The 21,816-nt window shown below is 44.1% G+C and overlaps 1 protein-coding gene across 1 annotated transcript; it reads left to right on the top strand.

Annotated features, from left to right (window-relative positions):
- The first annotated feature begins 421 nt into the window (after positions 1-421).
- On the top strand, positions 422-20,788 carry valopa (vertebrate ancient long opsin a). Its single transcript, XM_082556587.1, has 5 exons — positions 422-1,393; positions 3,545-3,755; positions 11,970-12,087; positions 12,718-12,951; positions 18,364-20,788. Exons 1-5 carry the CDS (start codon positions 1,030-1,032, stop codon positions 18,607-18,609), a joined length of 1,173 nt encoding a protein of 390 aa, XP_082412713.1. The 5' UTR covers positions 422-1,029; the 3' UTR covers positions 18,610-20,788.
- The last annotated feature ends 1,028 nt before the right edge of the window (positions 20,789-21,816 follow it).

The following is a 21,816-nucleotide window of genomic DNA, read 5'->3' on the forward strand; positions in this document are numbered from 1 at the left end:
TAAAATGTTCGCCTTTATAAGATTAATGGATGACTGGGTTGGTAATTATCCAGGTGTGTTCCAGTTTGACACCATCATGTTGTGTGACTTGAACTTTTAATTGCATATTTACTTATAACAGAGAGCTTTGTTGTGATCAATGTGCAGCACACACGAATTTTTAAATTTGTGTGCCATAAATGATGGATTCCTGTAGATGTGAGTAAAGACTAATTATCCAGGTTAATTTAACACGTATCGCTCAAGGACTTCAATATGCATGTGAATTTTAGAGAGTTTAAAGGTGAACGTTTATAGTTAATTTAGACGAATACATCAGGTCCATTGCGACCAATCACTCCGCTGCGGTGCCTAATTATGCATCACTAATAAATTGCGCACTGAAAAGGCGAAAATCACCAGATCTCTACGTGTCCTTTCGAAATGCACCTAAAATAGCCACACATTAGATGTAGCCTATTAATCATGCATGGTAGTAATTACTGGCTCGTGTGTAAAAGTGTTGGATGGCAGCTATGCGCTCCCGGGTTCATCCGGAGTACGCGCCAAGCCTGGAGACTGGATCAGTGTCCGGAGCTTGAACAGAAGCGCGCACGGAGAGGGCGTCCTGGAGGACAGCAGCGATGCCGGAGCCGCCTATATAAGAGCCGCCAAGATGCCCCCGATCATTCGTCCACTCGCGCTTTTTCAAGACATCTCCCCTGACCGCAGCGCACAGCTCGCGCTCTGCTCCGCTCTCACATGCAGACTGACACTTTCCAGCAGCGGCGCACAATCACGCCCAAGCGCGTTTAGTGGATTTCTCCGTCCTGCGCTTCGCCATGCGCGGCGGCCAGCGCGGATTTCAACATCTGAACTTTTGGAAAGAGGAGTCCCGGAGCGCACAGCGTGCTCAGCTCAAGCGGCGCGTTTCCAAGTGACTGCAGAGCGCGCCTGTCTGGCACAGACTCCACGTTAAGTTGTGAGTATGAGAAGAGGAGACTGAGGTTAGGGTTAGCGAGCAGCCAGCGGACTCTCCGGACACGGACAATGGAAACCTTCAGCGTGTCAGTGAACGGCGTGTCCTACACCGTGGCACCTGAACTCTCCACCCCCGATGATCCCTTTAACGGACCCATCAAGAACATCGCGCCCTGGAACTTCACCATCCTGGCCGTTCTCATGTTTGTGGTCAGCTCGCTGTCTTTAACCGAAAATTTCCTGGTCATGTTTGTCACTTTCAAGTTCAAACAACTGAGGCAGCCCCTGAATTACATTATAGTTAATCTGGCCATCGCCGACTTTCTAGTCTCCCTCACCGGTGGAGTAATAAGTTTCCTGACTAACGCCAGGGGTTATTTCTTCCTCGGGAAGTGGGCTTGCGTCCTGGAGGGCTTTGCAGTTACTTTTTTCGGTAGGTTAACACTTTCCCCCATCCTGTTACTGTAATGGCAGAGATGAATGAAGCTCCACGTTCCATAGCTGTAGCTGTCAGAGTGGCTCCTTTTACTGCAAAAAAGAGCTGCTGTGCGTGCGAGTAAAACAACTCCACGTGGTGTTATTCGACTTTGTCACTAAACGCTTGTTAATAAATTAGGGCATCTAGAAGCCATGTCAAATAAAGAATCAATCCCTCTAACTGACAGAACATTCCAGCCTCAGGAACTTTGCTTGCTTTCCTTGGACAAGATTCAAACGATGAAAGCACTACTTTCTTACAGTGACAGGAGAAATGTTGAAATAATAAATGCATTCTGGCATCCATCAATGTGTAGACTGATTTTAAATGTTTATTTATTTAAACAGCTCAAGACTAATATTTAAAAATCCATTCTATCTGACACACACCCTTTAAACCTCAGTTGTAACCAAGACACAAAAAGCACAAGGATCGGGATGATAGACATTTCTGGCCAAAGTAAAACTATAACTCCAAAATCAATGTCAGTCTCACTGTTAACTTGAAGTTTGATTCTTTTGAGGGCTGTTTTATAAACTGTGCATTATGTTTAAACTGAACCTGGATAGTATTTGCTTCCTGCTGCTGTGTGAGTCCAGAGTGTAAAGCAGTATTTAAAGCGATCCTGGTACAGAAGCCTTCTCACACACTTTTGTACATGACTTGCTTTAAGTAGGTTACCAGCGCTGTGACCACCAATAACCAAGTAGGTGGGTTGGAATGGCATGCAGAGGTTCCCATGCTGTGTGGGATCATGGGCATCTGGTGAGACACCTGCAGTACATAAAGTCTGAATACTTAATCATTTTATGCAAAGCCTTATTAGATTTGTGACATGGTTTCAGAGAGGAATGGCACATGAAGTAAAAGGATGATTTTGTCTAAGTCTGTAAAACTGACAGTCTGTCAACAGGAAATATTAATTTATAATGAATTTATATTTTCATGCAACTTAATGAGAATATTATCAAATTACTGTCACGTGTGGTGCTTTAATGAGCCAGCTTATTGCAGTACTGTATATGCTCTTTACCAGAACTGCATTATGCAGTGCATTAGTTGATGGCATCTGTACCCAGAGCTTACACACAGACAGTGATGTTAAATAACTCCAGAAATCAATGTATTGATCTCTATTTGCTCCATGATTATAACGTGTTGTGTGGGCTATTTGTGGGGACAAATTGCTGTAATGCGCTGCATTGCAACCCTGTCGCGTACAGTTATTACTGAATAACAAACAAATGACTTGTGTGGCCATGTGCTGGAAGGCTGAACAGATTTTGATCCTAAGCTGCAAAGTCTAGATGATAACTGAAGAAGCTGCGCTGATACATGATCAATAACCCGCTGAAGTGAAGCGCACATCTTCCATAGGCTCATGGTGAAAAGCCACTCGAATGTTTTTGCTTTAACAGCACTTTTAAGTGATTAACTGCAGTGTCATTGCTATTATTCGTGTGTGCGTGTAAAAGGGTGTGGGTAAATATGAAAGTCATTACATTAGGTGAGCTTCTCCCCTCGAACAGGGTGGATGCTCCAATTAATATTCTACTCAGGGGGAGAATGTTTTCTGTTTGTGTCTATTTTTAGGTCTTTGTACTGCACCTGTGCTGTACAGATAAATACATTAAATCTTAATGGGTAAAAACTGAATTCTTCTAGAAAAACCCTCCTTTGATGTTCAGTTATCAGAACTTTAAAAGCTATAAAACCACCGTCGGGAGTAATGGTATGAATGTATTTGGGAACCTACATACCAGAGGCTTTTGTTTAAATGTGTGATAATTGAACACCTTCGTTTATGCCCCTGTCTTTAGTTCTCCCCAGTGACACTAGCAGAAATACACATGAAGAATCTCACTGTGGAGAGATAAGCAATTAGCTCTTCTATGAGAGAGACTTATTACCACAATTAAATACTGCCTTTTTAAAACAAAGCTCATTAGGGGATAACCTAATGTACCCATCTCAAATCATTAAACTATATCAGCACCAGGGCAGCTGCTTTTACCCAGACCTCATGCAAATCTGGGATGTTGCTGTGTATCACTGGTAAATGTCCCACTTGGCTCAACCACATTGACCTCCTGCTGTTTCCCTAAGGGATCGTGGCCCTCTGGTCCCTGGCTGTCCTGTCCTTTGAAAGGTTCTTTGTGATCTGCCGACCTCTGGGTAACATCCGACTGCAAGCAAAGCACGCGATCCTGGGTCTTGTGTTCGTTTGGTCCTTCTCCTTCATCTGGACCTTCCCTCCAGTGCTGGGATGGAACAGATACACTGTAAGCAAGATTGGGACCACCTGTGAGCCCGACTGGTGAGAAATGAGCACTTCTCACACACAAATCCCATTTAGAAAAAAAGCCAAACTTATTTCCTCAATACCCAAAAAGTATTTCAATGCTAGAGGTTTTTGCTTTGGGGCAAATAACCCTGTTGTATACTTAAGAAAGCAGGGTTTGATTGACCTTAACAGAAAATTGTGATTTGAGTTGAACTTTAATTCTTAAGACCGTTTTTCCTTACTCACATCATGCACCAATTCAAAATCAATGGCTGTATTTGGTTAAACATAAACAACTGTTGGTTTGTGAATCTTTTTTTTTGACCACTTGGTGGCGTCATAAGAAACTCTCAAACCATAGCATGCAATCCAAAATAGTGATGTCGCTGGTTGGATCATGAAACCTCCACATTAGTGTTTAGGTTGCTATGATGATATTTGTTTTTCTTTTAATCCAGAATTGACCATTTTTTTAATGAGATGGTAGAGTGCTAAGCTAATTGTTAGTGCTAATAAGTTTACTTGGTTAGCAAGTATTATGCCTTAGCTTTATGAATGCAAAAAAACAAATAAACCAAGAAACAAACAATATAGTTTTTGCTCTGTTTTGGTTCTGAGGGAAATATCTTGAGATGTAAATGAATATGTGACTGTTTGGTGTTGGGCAGATAAGGTGTAGCGTGTTTCTCCAAACTGAATGAAGTTCAGTGTGGTACTGAGGCAGTTGGTCATTTAACCCAAGCAAGTTTACAAGGGCTATAATACTCAAAGACAATGATGAAGGGTCATTGAATGTGAGTATGTCCCTAAGATTGTCTTTACATGTACTTAAGTCACCTGATGAGGTGCAACATGTTGATGGCAGAATTTAAATGAATTAATGTTACTGGATTTTAGGTGTTTATGAACCTCACTGGTTCAACGTTAACCTTAAACAATGTGTTTTACATAGAAACGGAGCAGCCATTCTTCCCTCAACCCTGTCACTTAGCTCTATGTCGCTCTTTCAGCCATGTTAGCTTGCTGTGTCCTAATTTTTGTTATAAAAAAAAAAAGAGGTCTCCTCTAACCTCGGCCCTCAGGGCGTCATCTGGGTAGTGCTATTTAGCTGCTTTGATCAAAGGCGTGCAGATATGGGCTGAGAGTTTGCCCGAAGCCCCGTTGGAGAACCACTGCTTAGAAGAAGCGCCAGGAGAACAAATTGTCCACACAATGCAATTAAGACATCACCTTATGGAGATACCAACCACATATATAATCCCCTACATTTCTGGCTGCACACGGTGTGAGCTGTGTCAGAAAATATTTGGTTAACAGCAGGAGCAGGTGTGTGAGCTTCAGTTGCAACATGCACAGCCTGATAAATTTTAAAAGCCTCATTTATGTGCATCTTTTTATATGCATATATGTATATATGCAAATATTCAGTGCTGGAAGCGTTGGCTTTTGAAGGACTCGCATGTTGCCACAGAACTGTCGGCAGGTAGCTGCACCCTGCACGGAGTCTACTAACTTTATCCTACTGACTTTCTTTGAAATCCCCTCTACTGCTCAGGTGTTCTGTAGGATATTTAGTACAAAGATACATGCAGAGGTGGGAGGTTGTCAGCTCAAATCCCTGGGCTTGATCAGAAGATCTGCATGTATGGCACATATTATTCACCCTCTACCATACGCTCATTACAAACTATCATGTATACTGTTTTGGAGGTTTGCCTATTGCTCTGTTTCCTTGTCAACTAGAGACACTAGCATATTGTAAATATGTGAGTACAGCATTGTGCAATGTCATCTACATGTCAAATCATTCAAAACTCTATCACCTTGCAGTACAACTGTCAGGAATCGCCGTGCGGCAGGCAGGAGTAGGACCCAAAATGCAGGACTCACAGGCACGAGGGAATAAACTCAAAAGGCAGCTTTATTGCTGAAGGGGCAGAACATAGGAAATACAAAACTAAACTGGGAAAACTACAAACTAAGAATTCACAGAGAGACACAGGGAGATCCACACACGGCATGAGGGACGACGTCACACTGAACAGAGGGAGACGCAGACAGAAATACACAGAGGGTTAACGAGGGAAGTGGGAGCACACGGGGAACACAGCTGACACAGATAATCATAACGAGACAGGGCAGGAGTGAACACAACATGACGCATACTGACGAGAGACTGTCAAAGTAAAACAGGAAGTACAGAGGTTCAGACAAGAGGAGAGAGCACGGGGAGAACACAGACATAACAGGCTGGGGAAAACATGGAATAAAACACGAAAGGGGACAAGGGCTCATGAATACATAGAGGGGCACACGGGGGGGTGAGAGTCACAAAGGGAAAGCACACAGGGAACCACATAATAGGGCAACTCAGGAAACAGAACCTAAACAGGGAACTGAATACAAAAATACAAGAAAACTAAGAACACTGGGCCAACATGGCCCAGGACCATGACAGTACCCCCCCCTCAAGGGCTGGCTCCAGACAGCCCAAACACAGAGAAACAAAACCAAACAGAAAACAACCCAGGGCGGGCGGCGGGGGCCCAGGACGGAGGGCCCGGAACAGAAAACAAAAGAGCACAGCAAACACCGGAGCCCAAGAAAATAACCCAAACACAGAGCAGTTCAGGGGGCCGGCCGTGCGCAAGGCAACGGCGGCGACGCGGAAACAGTTCAGGAGGCCGGCCGTGCGCAAGGCAACGGCGGCGGCGAAGGAGACGACGGAGCAGTTCAGGAGGCCGACCGCGCGGAAGGCAGCGGCGGCCCTCCAGTCTCAGGCGTGCTGGCCATGGCCTGGTGGGCGCAGGGCCAGACGAGGCAGCTGATGAGGATGCTGGACCAGACGAGGCAGCTGATGAGGATGCTGGACCAGACGAGGCAGCTGATGAGGATGCTGGACCAGACGAGGCAGCTGATGAGGATGCTGGACCAGACGAGGCAGCTGATGAGGATGCTGGACCAGACGAGGCAGCTGATGAGGATGCTGGACCAGACGAGGCAGCTGATGAGGATGCTGGACCAGACGAGGCAGCTGATGAGGATGCTGGACCAGACGAGGCAGCTGATGAGGATGCTGGACCAGACGAGGCAGCTGATGAGGATGCTGGACCAGACGAGGCAGCTGATGAGGATGCTGGACCAGACGAGGCAGCTGATGAGGATGCTGGACCAGACGAGGCAGCTGATGAGGATGCTGGACCAGACGAGGCAGCTGATGAGGATGCTGGACCAGACGAGGCAGCTGATGAGGATGCTGGACCAGACGAGGCAGCTGATGAGGATGCTGGACCAGACGAGGCAGCTGATGAGGATGCTGGACCAGACGAGGCAGCTGATGAGGATGCTGGACCAGACGAGGCAGCTGATGAGGATGCTGGACCAGACGAGGCAGCTGATGAGGATGCTGGACCAGACGAGGCAGCTGATGAGGATGCTGGACCAGACGAGGCAGCTGATGAGGATGCTGGACCAGACGAGGCAGCTGATGAGGATGCTGGACCAGACGAGGCAGCTGATGAGGATGCTGGACCAGACGAGGCAGCTGATGAGGATGCTGGACCAGACGAGGCAGCTGATGAGGATGCTGGACCAGACGAGGCAGCTGATGAGGATGCTGGACCAGACGAGGCAGCTGATGAGGATGCTGGACCAGACGAGGCAGCTGATGAGGATGCTGGACCAGACGAGGCAGCTGATGAGGATGCTGGACCAGACGAGGCAGCTGATGAGGATGCTGGACCAGACGAGGCAGCTGATGAGGATGCTGGACCAGACGAGGCAGCTGATGAGGATGCTGGACCAGACGAGGCAGCTGAAGAGGAGGCTGGACCAGACGAGGCAGCTGAAGAGGAGGCTGGACCAGACGAGGCAGCTGAAGAGGAGGCTGGACCAGACGAAGGCTCTGAAGAGGCTGCAGCAGACGAAGACTCGGAGGCCGGGCCAGGCGAGGTTGCAGAGGCTGAGGCCGGGCCAGGCGTAGCAGAAGCACAGGCGGATGTAGCCGGGCCAGGTGATGACGAGGCGGTCGCAGATGGCGGCTGGACAGGCTCCTCGGGCCCTCCAGCTGATGCGGAGACAGGAGGCTGAACGGGCCCCTCGGACCCTCCAGCGGAGACAGGAGGCTGAACGGGCCCCTCGGACCCTCCAGCGGAGACAGGAGGCTGAACGGGCCCCTCGGACCCTCCAGCGGAGACAGGAGGCTGAACGGGCCCCTCGGACCCTCCAGCGGAGACAGGGAGGTGCTGGCCGGGCTCACTGGAACCCCCAGCGGACGAGGTAGATGGCGGCGTGGGAGCCGCGGAGTCCTGGATGAGCTCATCCGAGCTTCCAGCAGGAGCTGAAGTAGAGCCAGAGGGGATTGGGACCCCGGGCTCAATGTTAAGCTGGCAAGAAAGCCGCACTGCTACGGGGAACTGGGCCAAAGGTTCAGGTGCGAGCTGAGCTGCTGGACACACGGGGACCTGAGCTGCTGGACACACGGGGACCTGAGCTGCTGGACACACGGGGACCTGAGCTGCTGGACACACGGGGACCTGAGCTGCTAACGGTGGAGAAGTAAATGACTGCACAGGGGACTGAACTGATGTCTGTAGTAACGGTGGTGGTGAGGGTGGAGTAGGTGGTGGAGTTAATGACTTCACAGGGGAATGAACTAGAGGTAGTGACGGTTGTGGTGCTGGTGGTTGAGTGGGTGACTGTGCTAAAGGAGGCTGCACTGGGGACACCGGAGACTGCACTGGGGACACCGGAGACTGCACTGGGGACACCGGAGACTGCACTGGGGACACCGGAGACTGCACTGGGGACACCGGAGACTGCACTGGGGACACTGGAGACTGCACTGATGGTTGTAGTGGAGGTGTAACGGGTGAAGGAGTGGCTGAAGTGGCTGTGGGCCGGACGGCTAGTGGCTCAGCTACAGGGTATGGTAACGGCAGGGCTATGGGTTGCATGACTGACTGAGTAGCAGCCTGAGTGGCTGGGTGTAGTGACGGTTGTGGTGGAAGAGAAACAGGTGGTAGTGTGGATGATGGAGCTAAGGGCGACTGAGTGGCAGACCGAACTGATGACTGAAGCGATGGTAGAGGTGAAAATGGAGCTTGTGGTGGAGTTAATGGCTGAGCTAGCGGGGACACAGGAGACTGAGCTGCGGGTGGCGGCGAGGGAGCTAACTGAGCTGCGGGTGGCGGCGAGGGAGCTAACTGAGCTGCGGGTGGCGGCGAGGGAGCCGACGGAGCTTCTGGCAGCACAGACGGTGAATTAGAAGGCCGAATGTCCGGCTGTGGGGTGGCGCGTCGGCGGCGTGAATGCCGTTTCTTTTTTGACGATGGCTCTGACGGGCCGAGCGGCTCCACATCCGGCCCTTCAGGCAGGTGGGTAGTAGCAGCTGGGGGATGAAGGTGGAGCTCGTTGCGGATTAAATCCTGTTCGAGTGGGTGGAGCGCACTGAGTAGCCAGGGAAGACCAGAGAACAAGCGCTGTAGTTTGGTTTCCACAGCACGGCGAAATTCCTTCCCCTCATGTTCGAGCCACAGATGCAAGAGTCTTTCCACGGAGTAGATTATGTCCAGACGCAGTTCTTCTGGTGGGTTGAGTGCTGCTGGGTCCATATCTGGTGACGTCGTACTGTCAGGAATCGCCGTGCGGCAGGCAGGAGTAGGACCCAAAATGCAGGACTCACAGGCACGAGGGAATAAACTCAAAAGGCAGCTTTATTGCTGAAGGGGCAGAACATAGGAAATACAAAACTAAACTGGGAAAACTACAAACTAAGAATTCACAGAGAGACACAGGGAGATCCACACACGGCATGAGGGACGACGTCACACTGAACAGAGGGAGACGCAGACAGAAATACACAGAGGGTTAACGAGGGAAGTGGGAGCACACGGGGAACACAGCTGACACAGATAATCATAACGAGACAGGGCAGGAGTGAACACAACATGACGCATACTGACGAGAGACTGTCAAAGTAAAACAGGAAGTACAGAGGTTCAGACAAGAGGAGAGAGCACGGGGAGAACACAGACATAACAGGCTGGGGAAAACATGGAATAAAACACGAAAGGGGACAAGGGCTCATGAATACATAGAGGGGCACACGGGGGGGTGAGAGTCACAAAGGGAAAGCACACAGGGAACCACATAATAGGGCAACTCAGGAAACAGAACCTAAACAGGGAACTGAATACAAAAATACAAGAAAACTAAGAACACTGGGCCAACATGGCCCAGGACCATGACAACAACATAACATTAAGGAGGATACATTTAAGTTTAGGTAGTTTAAGTAGGATGTGGTTGGAGGTTGAATTTTCATGAGCTTGTTTTCCTTGTTTTTAATATATTTATGCACAATATGGCTACAGCAGAAGCCCAAGTCAGCAGATGATAGCTGATGGTTTCCCAGACTGCATCTTTCTTTCACAAATCTAAATTACACAAATCTCATATATTAGTTTCAAATACTCCATATGTTCCCCTTTTATTATCAGCGACTCAGTCTTCAGCATGGACGATACCAGTGTTGGCTAAATTTATGGAAAGATGATTTTTTTTAGAGAATGCTGAAGTTCTTCTTCCAGGATTCTGGAGCTGTCGCTAACTCACAAGCATTTTTGGTTTCCCACTGCTGCAACTTAAGTTTGTGAATGTGAGAGCTCAAGAACGAAGCAGTGTAGGAGTTTCAAATTGATTGAATGAGAATAACTTGAGAATAAGGTGATGTAAGATGTTGAATTTCATACCATAGGTGCATGAACTATAGGCTGAAGAGTATTTTTTGCATCTGCAGCCGTTATCCAGACAGAGTGGGACACAGGCGGGTCCAAAACTAAGAAAGTTCTGATGGTCACAGGTCAACCTTTTAATTATGTTCATGCTCTCAGCCACATATATTCTCAGTTTAATTTGAATAATCAGAGGTTTGTGTGTCGGTGATCACAGTGTATTTTATAGGAATTAGGGCTTCTTTCTAATAAAATATTTGTTATTTTATTGTTTTTTAAAAACCTGTCACACAAAACATGAAACATGAAAAGTTTATTTTTCCTTCTTCCATTTTCATAGCACACATTTTTTAACAAAAAACCCCAAAACGAGAATGTTTCATTATAGTATATAGTCCAGTTACTTCTGTCTAGCTTCATGCAAAAACTTGGGTGTTTTAAACTTATATTTTATGGTCTGAGCAATAATGTAATGTTTCTGTAACAGATTGGATTGAAATATCATTCTTTCCCAGTGTGAAGCAGCACTACTGTTTCCGACAATGTGAATGAAGAGATTTTCTCTGGCAGGCATGCTGTTGGAGAAAAAGCACACCAGCTGGTGGTGGAAAGCAAGATCCTGAGTTGCTGACATTTTTGAGTTGTCAGCAACAGTGCAGGAATTCACCTGATTAAAAATGACTCTTGGAGGTGATTTCAATGCTGTCTGTTTATATGCAGAAGTGACTAGGTAATTGAATTGTAAGCTAATTTGGCCCACTGAACAGTAGATGGCACTAATGAGGAAAATGTCCTGCCCCTCAGAGGGTTGAATACATGCATATTGCTACAGTTTCAGGATTCCAGTGAGTTGCTGTCACAGGTCCGAGGATTTCTGTACAAATCTACCAATTTCCTACAACTCTTCTGTCCTCTAAACACAACTTCAGTGTTTGATATTTAGCACCATGGATTCCATAAATGAATGAGGTGTGAAATGTTGCATTGCAAATCTCCAACTGAACCACACTTCAAACCCCACCCTCTGGTGTTTTGAGCCACAGAAATTTGTGTCAGCTGTGAAATTACCCTTTTGAACTGAAGCTCAAATGAGGTGCAGAAGTATTTTTTTTTAAATTTTGTTTTCTTTGAAAAACCTCAAAATGACATTTTGTTCTGAATTTAGATCGGAATTCAACTCAATTTTATTTATACAGCATCAAATCACAACAACAGTCATCTCAAGATGCTTTATATCGTAAGGTAGACCCTACAATATTACATATATAGAGAAACCCAACAATCAAATGACCCTCTATGAGCAAGCACTTTGGCAACAGTGGGAAGGAAAAACGCCCTTTTAACAGGAAGAAACCTCCGGCAGAACCAGGGAAGGGCGGCCATCTGCTGCGACCAGTTGGGGTTGCTGCAGATGGCCTTATTTAGATTTAATTCTCGCAGGGAGTCACAGGTAGACACAGTGACATTAATTTAAAATGGAGTCAAACTTTTTTTTCTGTTCATCTCTGAACAGGTATTCAACCAACATCACAGATCACAGCTACATCCTTACTTTCTTCGTCACCTGTTTCATTTTGCCTCTCGGGGTGATTTTCTTCTGCTATGGGAAGCTCCTACGGAAGCTCAGGAAGGTCAGTTCTTACACACACACACACACACACACACACACACACACACACACACACACACACACACACACACACACTATCATTTTTACAGTTTTACAAAATTACAGAAAAGTTAAGAAGGAGAGCTCAGAAGGAAGGATGACAGAAACCAGACTTCAGCGCTGTACTGATGTCATCATTGTGACTCAGTATATTACTAGTTAAGATGTTTCTTAATTTGGAGCTTTTATTACAGGGAATATCAGGTACTGGATGACTGCTCATTGCAGCTGACAGTACTATTACTCATCTCTCAAATAAGCGTCAGGTTATAATGGCTGTTGTCCACCTACACGGAAATGACTGGATATTACTGATCAGCTGATGGACATGTACAGTTATGTAAAAAAGAAAGTTTTCACACAACTCTGAGAAACTAAGCACAATCTTACGGCTTCTGTAGGAATTCAGAGGGGAAGTAGCAGTCAGATGCCTGTGGTCAATTATTAATTTGATTAGCAGTTATTGTGTGACTGCCTCTATAAAAGTTAAAGTTCTGGCAGTTTGCTGGTCTGGAGCACCAGTGCTGCAATCTTTCCAGGAGCGGACGTCCCAGCAAATGCATGACTGCATACATTTTTATGTTGCTGTCAGGTATCACATGGTCGTCTGGCCACTGCCAGGAAACCAGAGCGCCAAGTGACCCGCATGGTGGTGGTGATGATCGTGGCATTCATGGTGGGTTGGACACCATACGCAGTCTTCTCCATATTGGTCACAGCACATCCAACTATTGAACTGGATCCAAGATTGGCTTCTATCCCAGCCTTCTTCTCCAAGACAGCTGCCGTTTACAATCCAATCATCTATGTTTTCATGAACAAACAGGTAAGTAGACATTTTTAGAGCCACTGCATCATAGTTTCACTTTAGTCACACTAAGTGTTGCTTTACTTTAGTCTGGCCATTCCTTCCTGGAGACACATTACTGCTTGTGTCACATGAAAGCTGTTGAACTATAGAGGTGGGTTTATTCTGTTGTTTTGTAGTGTCGGCCTGTTTCTCAGTGCACGGTGAATGACTGAAGTATAAAATCCACAGTGCACAACTGTCTGCTTAAAAAAAAGGTGTGAGGCTTACCACTGTAAAACGGCTGCTGCTGACATTTCTTCATGTCATTTACTTAATTTTTTATTTTACTCTGTGCTCTCTTGCTCTGTTCTCAGTGTAAGGGACTAATACCTGGATTTTCACTGCAGCTTTTGAAAGAACTAATAAAGGGAGATTTTTTTGACACATAATGTATAGACTTTAAACACCCATCACCTTGGATGTGTTTTATTCCCTTGATGGCATAAACCATTTTCTATATAAGACACTCGTTCTTTATGCAAAGCATTTAATAAATATTGGTAGTTGACGCTTGCTTCCAAATACCACCATATTTAAAGCACTATTTAAATGTCTTAATTAATTTCTCATTGTCCATGGAACTACAGGGCATTTTATATTTCTTTCATTTCTGAATAGAAAGAAGGGAAGAAGAGATTTAAATAATTATTTATAATAATTAACAGAATGTATATCACTTTCCTGTAACTTTCCCAGTGTACAAAGTGCAATGCAGTGTCATGTCTCCTTTCACAGGTCCCTCATTTGCATATTGTGTAATTGACCATTTTTATTATTTTCTGTTAGGATTATTTACATTGCTGCAGTGAAATATGACCATTAGAATTGACTACATAACATTTTTCATACATGTGCTTGTCAAAGGGCCTAGATCAGACTATTGCCTGTAGTCTGTTGCATGTCGTCCATCTCCATCAGATTGCCCCACTTTGCTGTTTAAGTAGGTCAGCCAGACCCACTGAATGTAAATAACACCTAGCCGGCAGGTCTAAACACCCAACTGCTAATGCTCATAACAATCAAGTGACCTCTACTGCTTGATATTTTTCCCTCTCTGTGTCTCTGTTGGTTACATAACAAGATGAGGTAAAGTAGAGGCTGGAGGTGACTTGATGCATGACTACTGCAATATATCCCTGTAGTTCTAGAGGAAGACCACCTCCAGTTACATTAAACCTCAAAAAGCTAAAAGGTGAAAAAAAACTTTCTACATTCATAGAGCACCATAGCTGTCATGACTTTGTTGTGTGGAAGGCAGGAGGAGGACTCTCAAACGGAAAGGTAAACTCAAAGCCGAAGCTTTACTTGCTGAGAAAACAACAAATACAACAAACTAAACTGGAAACTAGAAACTCAGACTAGAAAACAAGAAAACAAACCAGGAACAGGACCCAGCAACAGACAGAGACAAACACAGGGCTTAAATATACAAGCAGGACAACACGAGGATGGGGGACATCCAGCTGGGACAAATGAGGCCTAACAAGAGAAGGGGAAGCAAAACTAGATACACTGCACGCAGGACACAGACTATCAAAATAAAACAGGAAGCATGACGTTCATAAAGACGCAGACTAGACACTGAGATGTGGAAATGGACTCGGGAACAGAGGAAACATGAAGCACAGAGACAAGGGAGGCACAGAAATAGAACAGAAAAAACAGAAACCAGGAACTATAAGTGCAATACAAACAGAAAACAGTAATTCAAAGAGTACAAGTTAAACAAAAAACACTGGGGCACTAGACCCAATGCCATGACAATAGTATAATTGGAATTTATTTCAATTCATGCTTTAAACAGGCTTTACTCTCTCAATGTTAGTTTAATTATTGAGGATCTAAAAAAGCAAAATAACCCCCCCCCCCCAAAAAAAAAACCCCGTCCTAATCTTGACGGTTCTGGAGAGTACTACAATGTACATTTTGTCCACAGGATCTTGATCTCTATTCAGGAAATCAAATTCTTTCATCCAACTCCCTCTGCCATTGACTCAGTTTAGTAAAAATCAAATCAAGAAAGCACAAGTACCAGCTAAAGTACAAGGGAGTACCTTAGCCAGGCATACCGGAGAACTGATAGCTTGCATTTTGAAAGATAAAGTGCATAATTGGAAAGGTGGTCTCTAAGGTAACAGATGACCAGAAGCATGTGATACAGCATATTTACTTTTCTTGTGTAATAATAAGTCCACAGGTACAACTTGGCGAACCAGAAGAGCTGCAAGACCAGAAAGGATTCTTAGACCATAAAAATATAAGAAAACAAAAATGAGTCCAACAGCCAGCAATAAGAAAAAAGAAGGTTTTGTTGAAGTTGCACAGCTCAGTTTAGTTAAAGATTGAATTAATTCACAGTATTTTCAGTTAAAAAGTTCTTATAAATATAAATATGTCCTGCTTGCCCATGACCTCAGTTTGTCACCAGAACAAATTGGTGTAGTCAGAGTTTCAGCTTTCCAAACCTTAGGGTGTTCTTAAACTTTAAAGAAGGTGGAAGTATCTGCTATAAAGAACTAATGTGTTTCAGGCCAATCGTTTTGCCATTAAAGAGATCTTTTATGACCTGTTTCTCTATGTGGGAGTGCTTTAAAGTTACTGTTTTATTGGAGGAAAGCTTTATACAACCATTATATATATAAAAAGCTACAACATATTTTAGGTCACAGGAGGAATCGCTATTGAATGCAGCACTGCCATAACGGCAGCCTTGTGCTTTTTCATGACATCGGAGGATAGCAGAGGTGTTGCTCTCACACTCTGAACAGCACTGCTGCTTTGAGGGGGGCAGTTAGGAGGCTTGCACCATTAAATTAGATAGGTCACCGAGGGTTGGGAATGATTTTTTCTCCTCAAGACTACACAGAGTGGGAAGCGGAAAAAGGGATCAGGGATTTTTAGTGTTGATGGAATGTGAAATCAATGATTGAAATCAATGACTGCTAAAAAATGGCTGTATTCTTAAAGGTAACACTGGTGTCAGTTCCACTGCTGTTGTGTCTTTCTGAGCAGGTGCACGCCTCCCAGCCACCGTCAGAATCAGCTGAATCAGCGTAACAGAACAAGCAGTAGTAACCTAGCTGTAAATGGGTTTTCAATACAGTGAAGCAACATGAAACTTCTGAATTTAAACCTAAACTGCTGTCAAGCTTTTAAATGCCACTGGAGCACATTTGATTCTTGGGTGGATGAGAGGCAGAAGAAGAACCCCAAATTACTGTCATGATTTGCACAAGGCTATTTTTTTTTTTTACCACAGGATCCCCATGTTCTGTGAGACATCTCCCAAATTATAAGAAGTCCTGAGGAGATACTTGTCCTGCACCTTATGGGCATAAGGTGCAAAAACCTTACATTTTTCAATTCACATCTAGTTGACCGTGCATACAGCTACAGTTTCCCCTTTTTTCTCTGTTACATAACTGTACACATCATGACTGGTTAAATGTCTCCAGGTGAGACAGGAAGAACTCCATCTCTTCTCTCTTCATGGATTTTCCATCTGGCATTTCTTTCTGCAGAACTGCATCTGAGTAATGGTGGCACATTGACAGCTGTCAGCACATCACTAATGAGGAAGCTTTACCTCACCTGCCTCGTCGAGCGCTGACAAGATACCAGCCTGTGTTTATGTTCGTGAGAAATGGAGCCCTCAGACACAAATGCAATCTCTTTAGAGGGGTTCACATAAGTAAACCACTTTAATATTGTGGACACCTTGTAGAGCTGATCTTCTTCATGGTCACCTCTGTACAGTCAAACTTCATGATATACAGTTATAGTCACTCTGGTTCCCTGCTTTGGTCATAGGAACAAGCAGTTTGCGCTTAGCATCAGAATCAGATACTTTTCAGCTCTGTTTTTCTTTGCTTGTTTTCTCTTTTTTCTTTCTCAACAGGTGATCCAGGTGATTGACATATGTATTTTTTGTCTGTTTGTTTTGTTGGTTTTTGCCCTTTATCACTGTCCCTCTTCCCCGCTCTTTTTCTTTCCCTCTTTCTTTCTCCCTTTTCTTTTCCCCAGTCAAGTCTGTCCCGTGTTCAGCAAATGAAAATAAAATAAACAATTAAAGCAAAGGTGAATCAAATAGACCAATACGGCAAGGCTGGGACGGTCCATTTGGTAAAGTAAATCCGTTGGGCATCTTTCTTTGCCTTTAGACAATAATTTTGATGGCAAAAGAACCAAACGGGACAGGCAAAGAAAAAAAAAATCAGATACTTTTTTAATACCTAAGAAAATTATGGTAAATGGACTGATTCTTAAATAGCGCTTTTCTACTCTCCCGGAGTACTCCAAGCGCTCTATACAACATGCCTCATTCACCCATTCACACCCACTCATACAAGCACTTCTAAACTCAAGTGCAAACTAAACTACATTCACACACATTCATACTCCGATGAATGCATCGGAGAGCAACTTGGGGTTAGTATCTTGCCCAAGGATATTTGGCATGCAGACTGGGGAAGCCAAGGATCGAACCACCAACCTTCCGATTAGTAGCCACAGGTGGTAGAGCAGATCTCTTTAGACCAACTGTCAATAAGAATAGTAACAGACTGAACTAAATTAAACAATTTATTACAAAGTTTACAAATGATAAGAAATACCTTCAATACATATAATTACCTTAATTATAAATATCCAGAATTTAACAGAGATGAAATATATGTGATTGACATTTTACTCTAACCTGTACATATTTGTTATTTCTTATTTTCAGTGTAGCGCATGTGCAAAAAGGTGTAACTATTGCACAGTGTGCATTAGATGGATGAGTTATACAGGCAGAAATGAAAAAAAAAAGAGTCTGCAAAGGCAGTGTGCAATATTGTACATGTGTGCATATAGCCTCAACTAATTTCCATCACCAGTCTAGTTGGTCATAAACATGTATAGCTGATAAAGGAATGTTAAAAAAACAGCTCTCCCCAGCAAGTTGAGTAATCTGCATTTTGCTCTGGACTATTGCCCTGGATCTGTATATGTAAATACTGCATTAGTTACTGCTGTTCATTGTGTCTGTCAGTGTGGTCCTGTTATTGCTCGTGGGTAGCATTACTTCCAAATGCATGTCTGTCTTGTACCAGATCCAGTCGTGTGAGAGATACTCTGAACACACTGTGTAACAAACACTTTAATAAAATGTTATTTGTATCAAACACACCAGCAATTAACCGTGACATTTGTTCGTTCAGCAGCAAATTCAGAATCAGATAAGTCAAATAACAGAGGTGGTTACAGTAAGTGTGGCTGAAAGTAAACATTAGCGTTTGGCTAACAGTAGCTAATAAGTTATTTAAACAGGGCATTTCATCATTACATGATATTTCAATGTGAACATGGCATAAGAGGTTCTAATCTGTTATCTTGCTCTGTGTTCAGTTCAGGAAGTGTCTTATCCAGCACTTCACCGGCGTGGGGACGATCCCTGATAGCAACCTGAATCAGACCTCTGATCGACCTGGAATCACTGCCGAGAGTCACACGGGAGAGATGTCAGCCATTGCTGCCCACATCCCCGTGGGCAGCACCACGTCACCCAGATCGGACTTCAGATCTGATTCTCCAACCGACTGCGGTTCATTTGCTCAGCTTCCCATTCCAGAGAACAAAGTCTGCCCAATGTAACACTAGGCTTTACCCCGATAGGTGTTCTCTTTCCCTGAGCGTGAATAGACACCCTTCTGTAGACGCCCCACCCTCACCCTGTGTTTCAAGGACAATTAAGGGTTAGCAAAAAGTAAGAAACTTTATGATCCAGAGTATTCTGGTAGATGTTCAGTTTATTATTGGAAAAAAAAGACTTGGGGGAAAGAACTGTAGAGACTGAACTGCTCAGAGCTTTACCCTGTAGATATCCTATAAATATTTGCTCACCAGTGCTCCTCTGTCCCGTTATTCAAGAATGTCTTGGATGTTCTCTTGACCATCACGGCACAATGGAGGGCACTTGATTCAACGCGATTCATTCATATCCCAATGAAAAAAAAGGGACTGCAAAACCCACAGACCTTGACATCCGTTAGTTGAGGGCTAGCCAGTGTGTTTCAAATATCACAATGCACCCAGCCTTTCATCTTGTCCTCGCCTTCTCCTTTGAAGCCCCATGATGGTGTCTGCAGAGAAAGCGTGTTTTTCTATGCTGTTTCAGTATTTGCTTTGGCAGCAATTTTCATTCATCTCTGTCCGTCAAAAGGACGGAGCAGTCTGCTGAATTTTAATTTTTTTTTTTTGTGTCCCGCGTAAACTAGTTTGGGTCAAAGCTTTTATCTTTTTTGAAGATGGTCAAGAGGGCTTAGAGATGCCAGTCTCCTGTTCCCTCTGTTGCAGATATAGGAGGACAGCATATTAATGAGGTGCCAGCAGTGGATCACCACATACATGCACACACTACAGTCCAATGCTTTGATGTAAGCTCTCTATAGGAACTGTGAAGAAATGCATCAATAATTATCACTAGCAAACAAGTGGGTTTGCTAGTTAGCCATGTATAAAAGCAATGAGTATTCCATCACAAGCACAGTTCAGCAGCAATATTGAAGCTAAATACCATCACTTCAGCACTTCAGCAGTAGCTACAAGTAGATGTAGCAATCAGTGTTACAATATGTCTTCTACTTTGTGGTGCATGTTCATTCATTATTACTGGGTATCTGTCAAAAACACCGTCGTATGCTAAGCAGTGATTCACCAGGTATGGTGTTTGTTTACAACGTGTGTTTCAGTCATGTCTGGCCGGGAGTAAAATCCAGCATTTTTAAGCACCAGTGCATCTGTGTCAAGTTAACTGTGACACCAACAACAGACTATTTTAAAGAGAACTGTCAAATTAGCTTCTGTCCTGTCCTGGAGAAGTTTGTCACAGATTTAATCGCTTCAATGACTGTTACTGCTTTGCTGTCAGGTCCAGAAACTTTAGATACGTGTCTTTGGAACCTAAACCTGCATTAATCAATATGTTTTGTGTCAACAGTGAATAAACTATGTGTGTTGTGAAAGGGTTACTGTTCGAAAAAACACTGAAGACCTGTGTTCTTTTTAGCTCGTTTAGCTTGTAGGTTCATTTTGAAAGCAGCAAACTTTCACTGTGGTTCAATTTTAGAAACGGGTTGCAGATTTCAGAAAAGGTTATTTAACCACCTCTATGCTACCTGGGCAGGAATGTGCAAGACTTCTTTATGAAAATTAATAAAGGAGTCTTATACTTCTGCACCTGTGGCATTTTTTATTCATTCCATATTTAGTGATGAGTTGAAAAAATCCTGTAATGGATACAAATTACAGACAATGTGCGTTAAACATGACGTGAAAGAAAAGCAAACAGAACATAACACAGGGGGAAGTTTTGTTCAGATTAGTCCACCCATTAAGAAGAAGACGGGGTACATTCATGCATGCACTACGATCATTATAGCAAAGATTATCTCAGAGAACTTTTCACTAACATCACGCTCATGGATCAGGAATTTTCACGCAAATTTCCCTTGCCTTACATTTCTAATGCTTTAGCTAGTTTAGACCATTTGAGTCAAGTGGAGATGTACACATGTGTATTTAAAAGCCTACTTTTAAACTTGTAATCTGACAAAAAGGAATCTACCAAATGCCTCCACAAGTCATCGCTAAGTCACAAGTACTGTCACCAATTTTGGGGCAAGTCAAATATTAAACAGCAATAAGGACCTCATCAAGAAACCTACAGAAGTGTAGTTACAGTAAAAACTAGTTCTGTATCAGCACAAAGGGAAAGCCCACTAAAGAAGCAATGACCTCTTCTCTAAAACTTGAAAGCCTTAAAGCAGTTTACAACAGCACGCGGGGCTAAAAGAATATTATTCTTTGGAGGTAATTGGTAGGGGTGCAACGATATTCGTATCGATATTGAACCGTTCGATACAGTGCTTTCGGTTCCGTACGCATATGTATGAACAATACAACATTTGTAATTTATTTTATCAATTTTCCTTCTGACGATGCTGTCTGTGTTGAGCGCTCAGTGAATCTGTGTTCGACTACTCCGCCTAGGCTGCACTGTCCAGCGCAGATCCACTGAGCGCTCAACACAGACAGCATAGTCAGAAGGAAGAGCGCAGGGCAAGCTAGCGAGACAGAAGTTAAGCTCTGCTTGCAACAAGCAAATTGAACCTCATTCAGATCTGGCGTTTGGAATTATTTTGGTTTTCATGTGACGTATGACCCTGAAGGTAAGCGAGTCATGGACTAAAGTAAAACAGTATGTTGGATGTGCCACGCAATGCTCAATTACATGGGTGTGAACTAGTATGTTAGCGCAGTTAGCTCGTTAACGTGTTGGCCGTCTAGCCCCATGCACGGAGCGATCGGCGGTAGCTCGTTAACGGAGATTTGCCGTGTTGTGGCGTTAAGGTCATTTCAACGAGATTAACCTGAAAGCACTAGTGGGAACACAACGAATATGACTGCACATTTACGCCGACATCATCCTAGTGCAAAGACCAAAACAACAAGCATGCTACTAACTTTAGCCGAGTCATTTAGACAGCTGTTAGCACATGATTCTCCTTATGCTGCTGAGAATATAGCCCAGAAGAAGCGGATAGTATAGCTTTTATTTTGGAAAGAGACATTTCTCTGTAATAAACTCTCTTTTTCCAAAGATGAGTGATTCCTCAATCAGATACAGGGCTTGCAATATCGCTAGCCCGACGTCCCGGAGCTAGCGATTTTTTCAGTCGGGCTACCAAAATCTATCTCTTCCCTAATTATGTCATTGGCATCGGTGAGCCACTGTCAATATGTGACATATTGAAATCGCGTTTGAATTTGCGCTTGTTTTTTTGCTTTCACTTTGCAATC

The sequence above is a fragment of the Aulonocara stuartgranti genome (assembly GCF_965226115.1).
Source record: "Aulonocara stuartgranti genome assembly, chromosome: 13".
Taxonomy (NCBI): Eukaryota; Metazoa; Chordata; class Actinopteri; order Cichliformes; family Cichlidae; genus Aulonocara; species Aulonocara stuartgranti.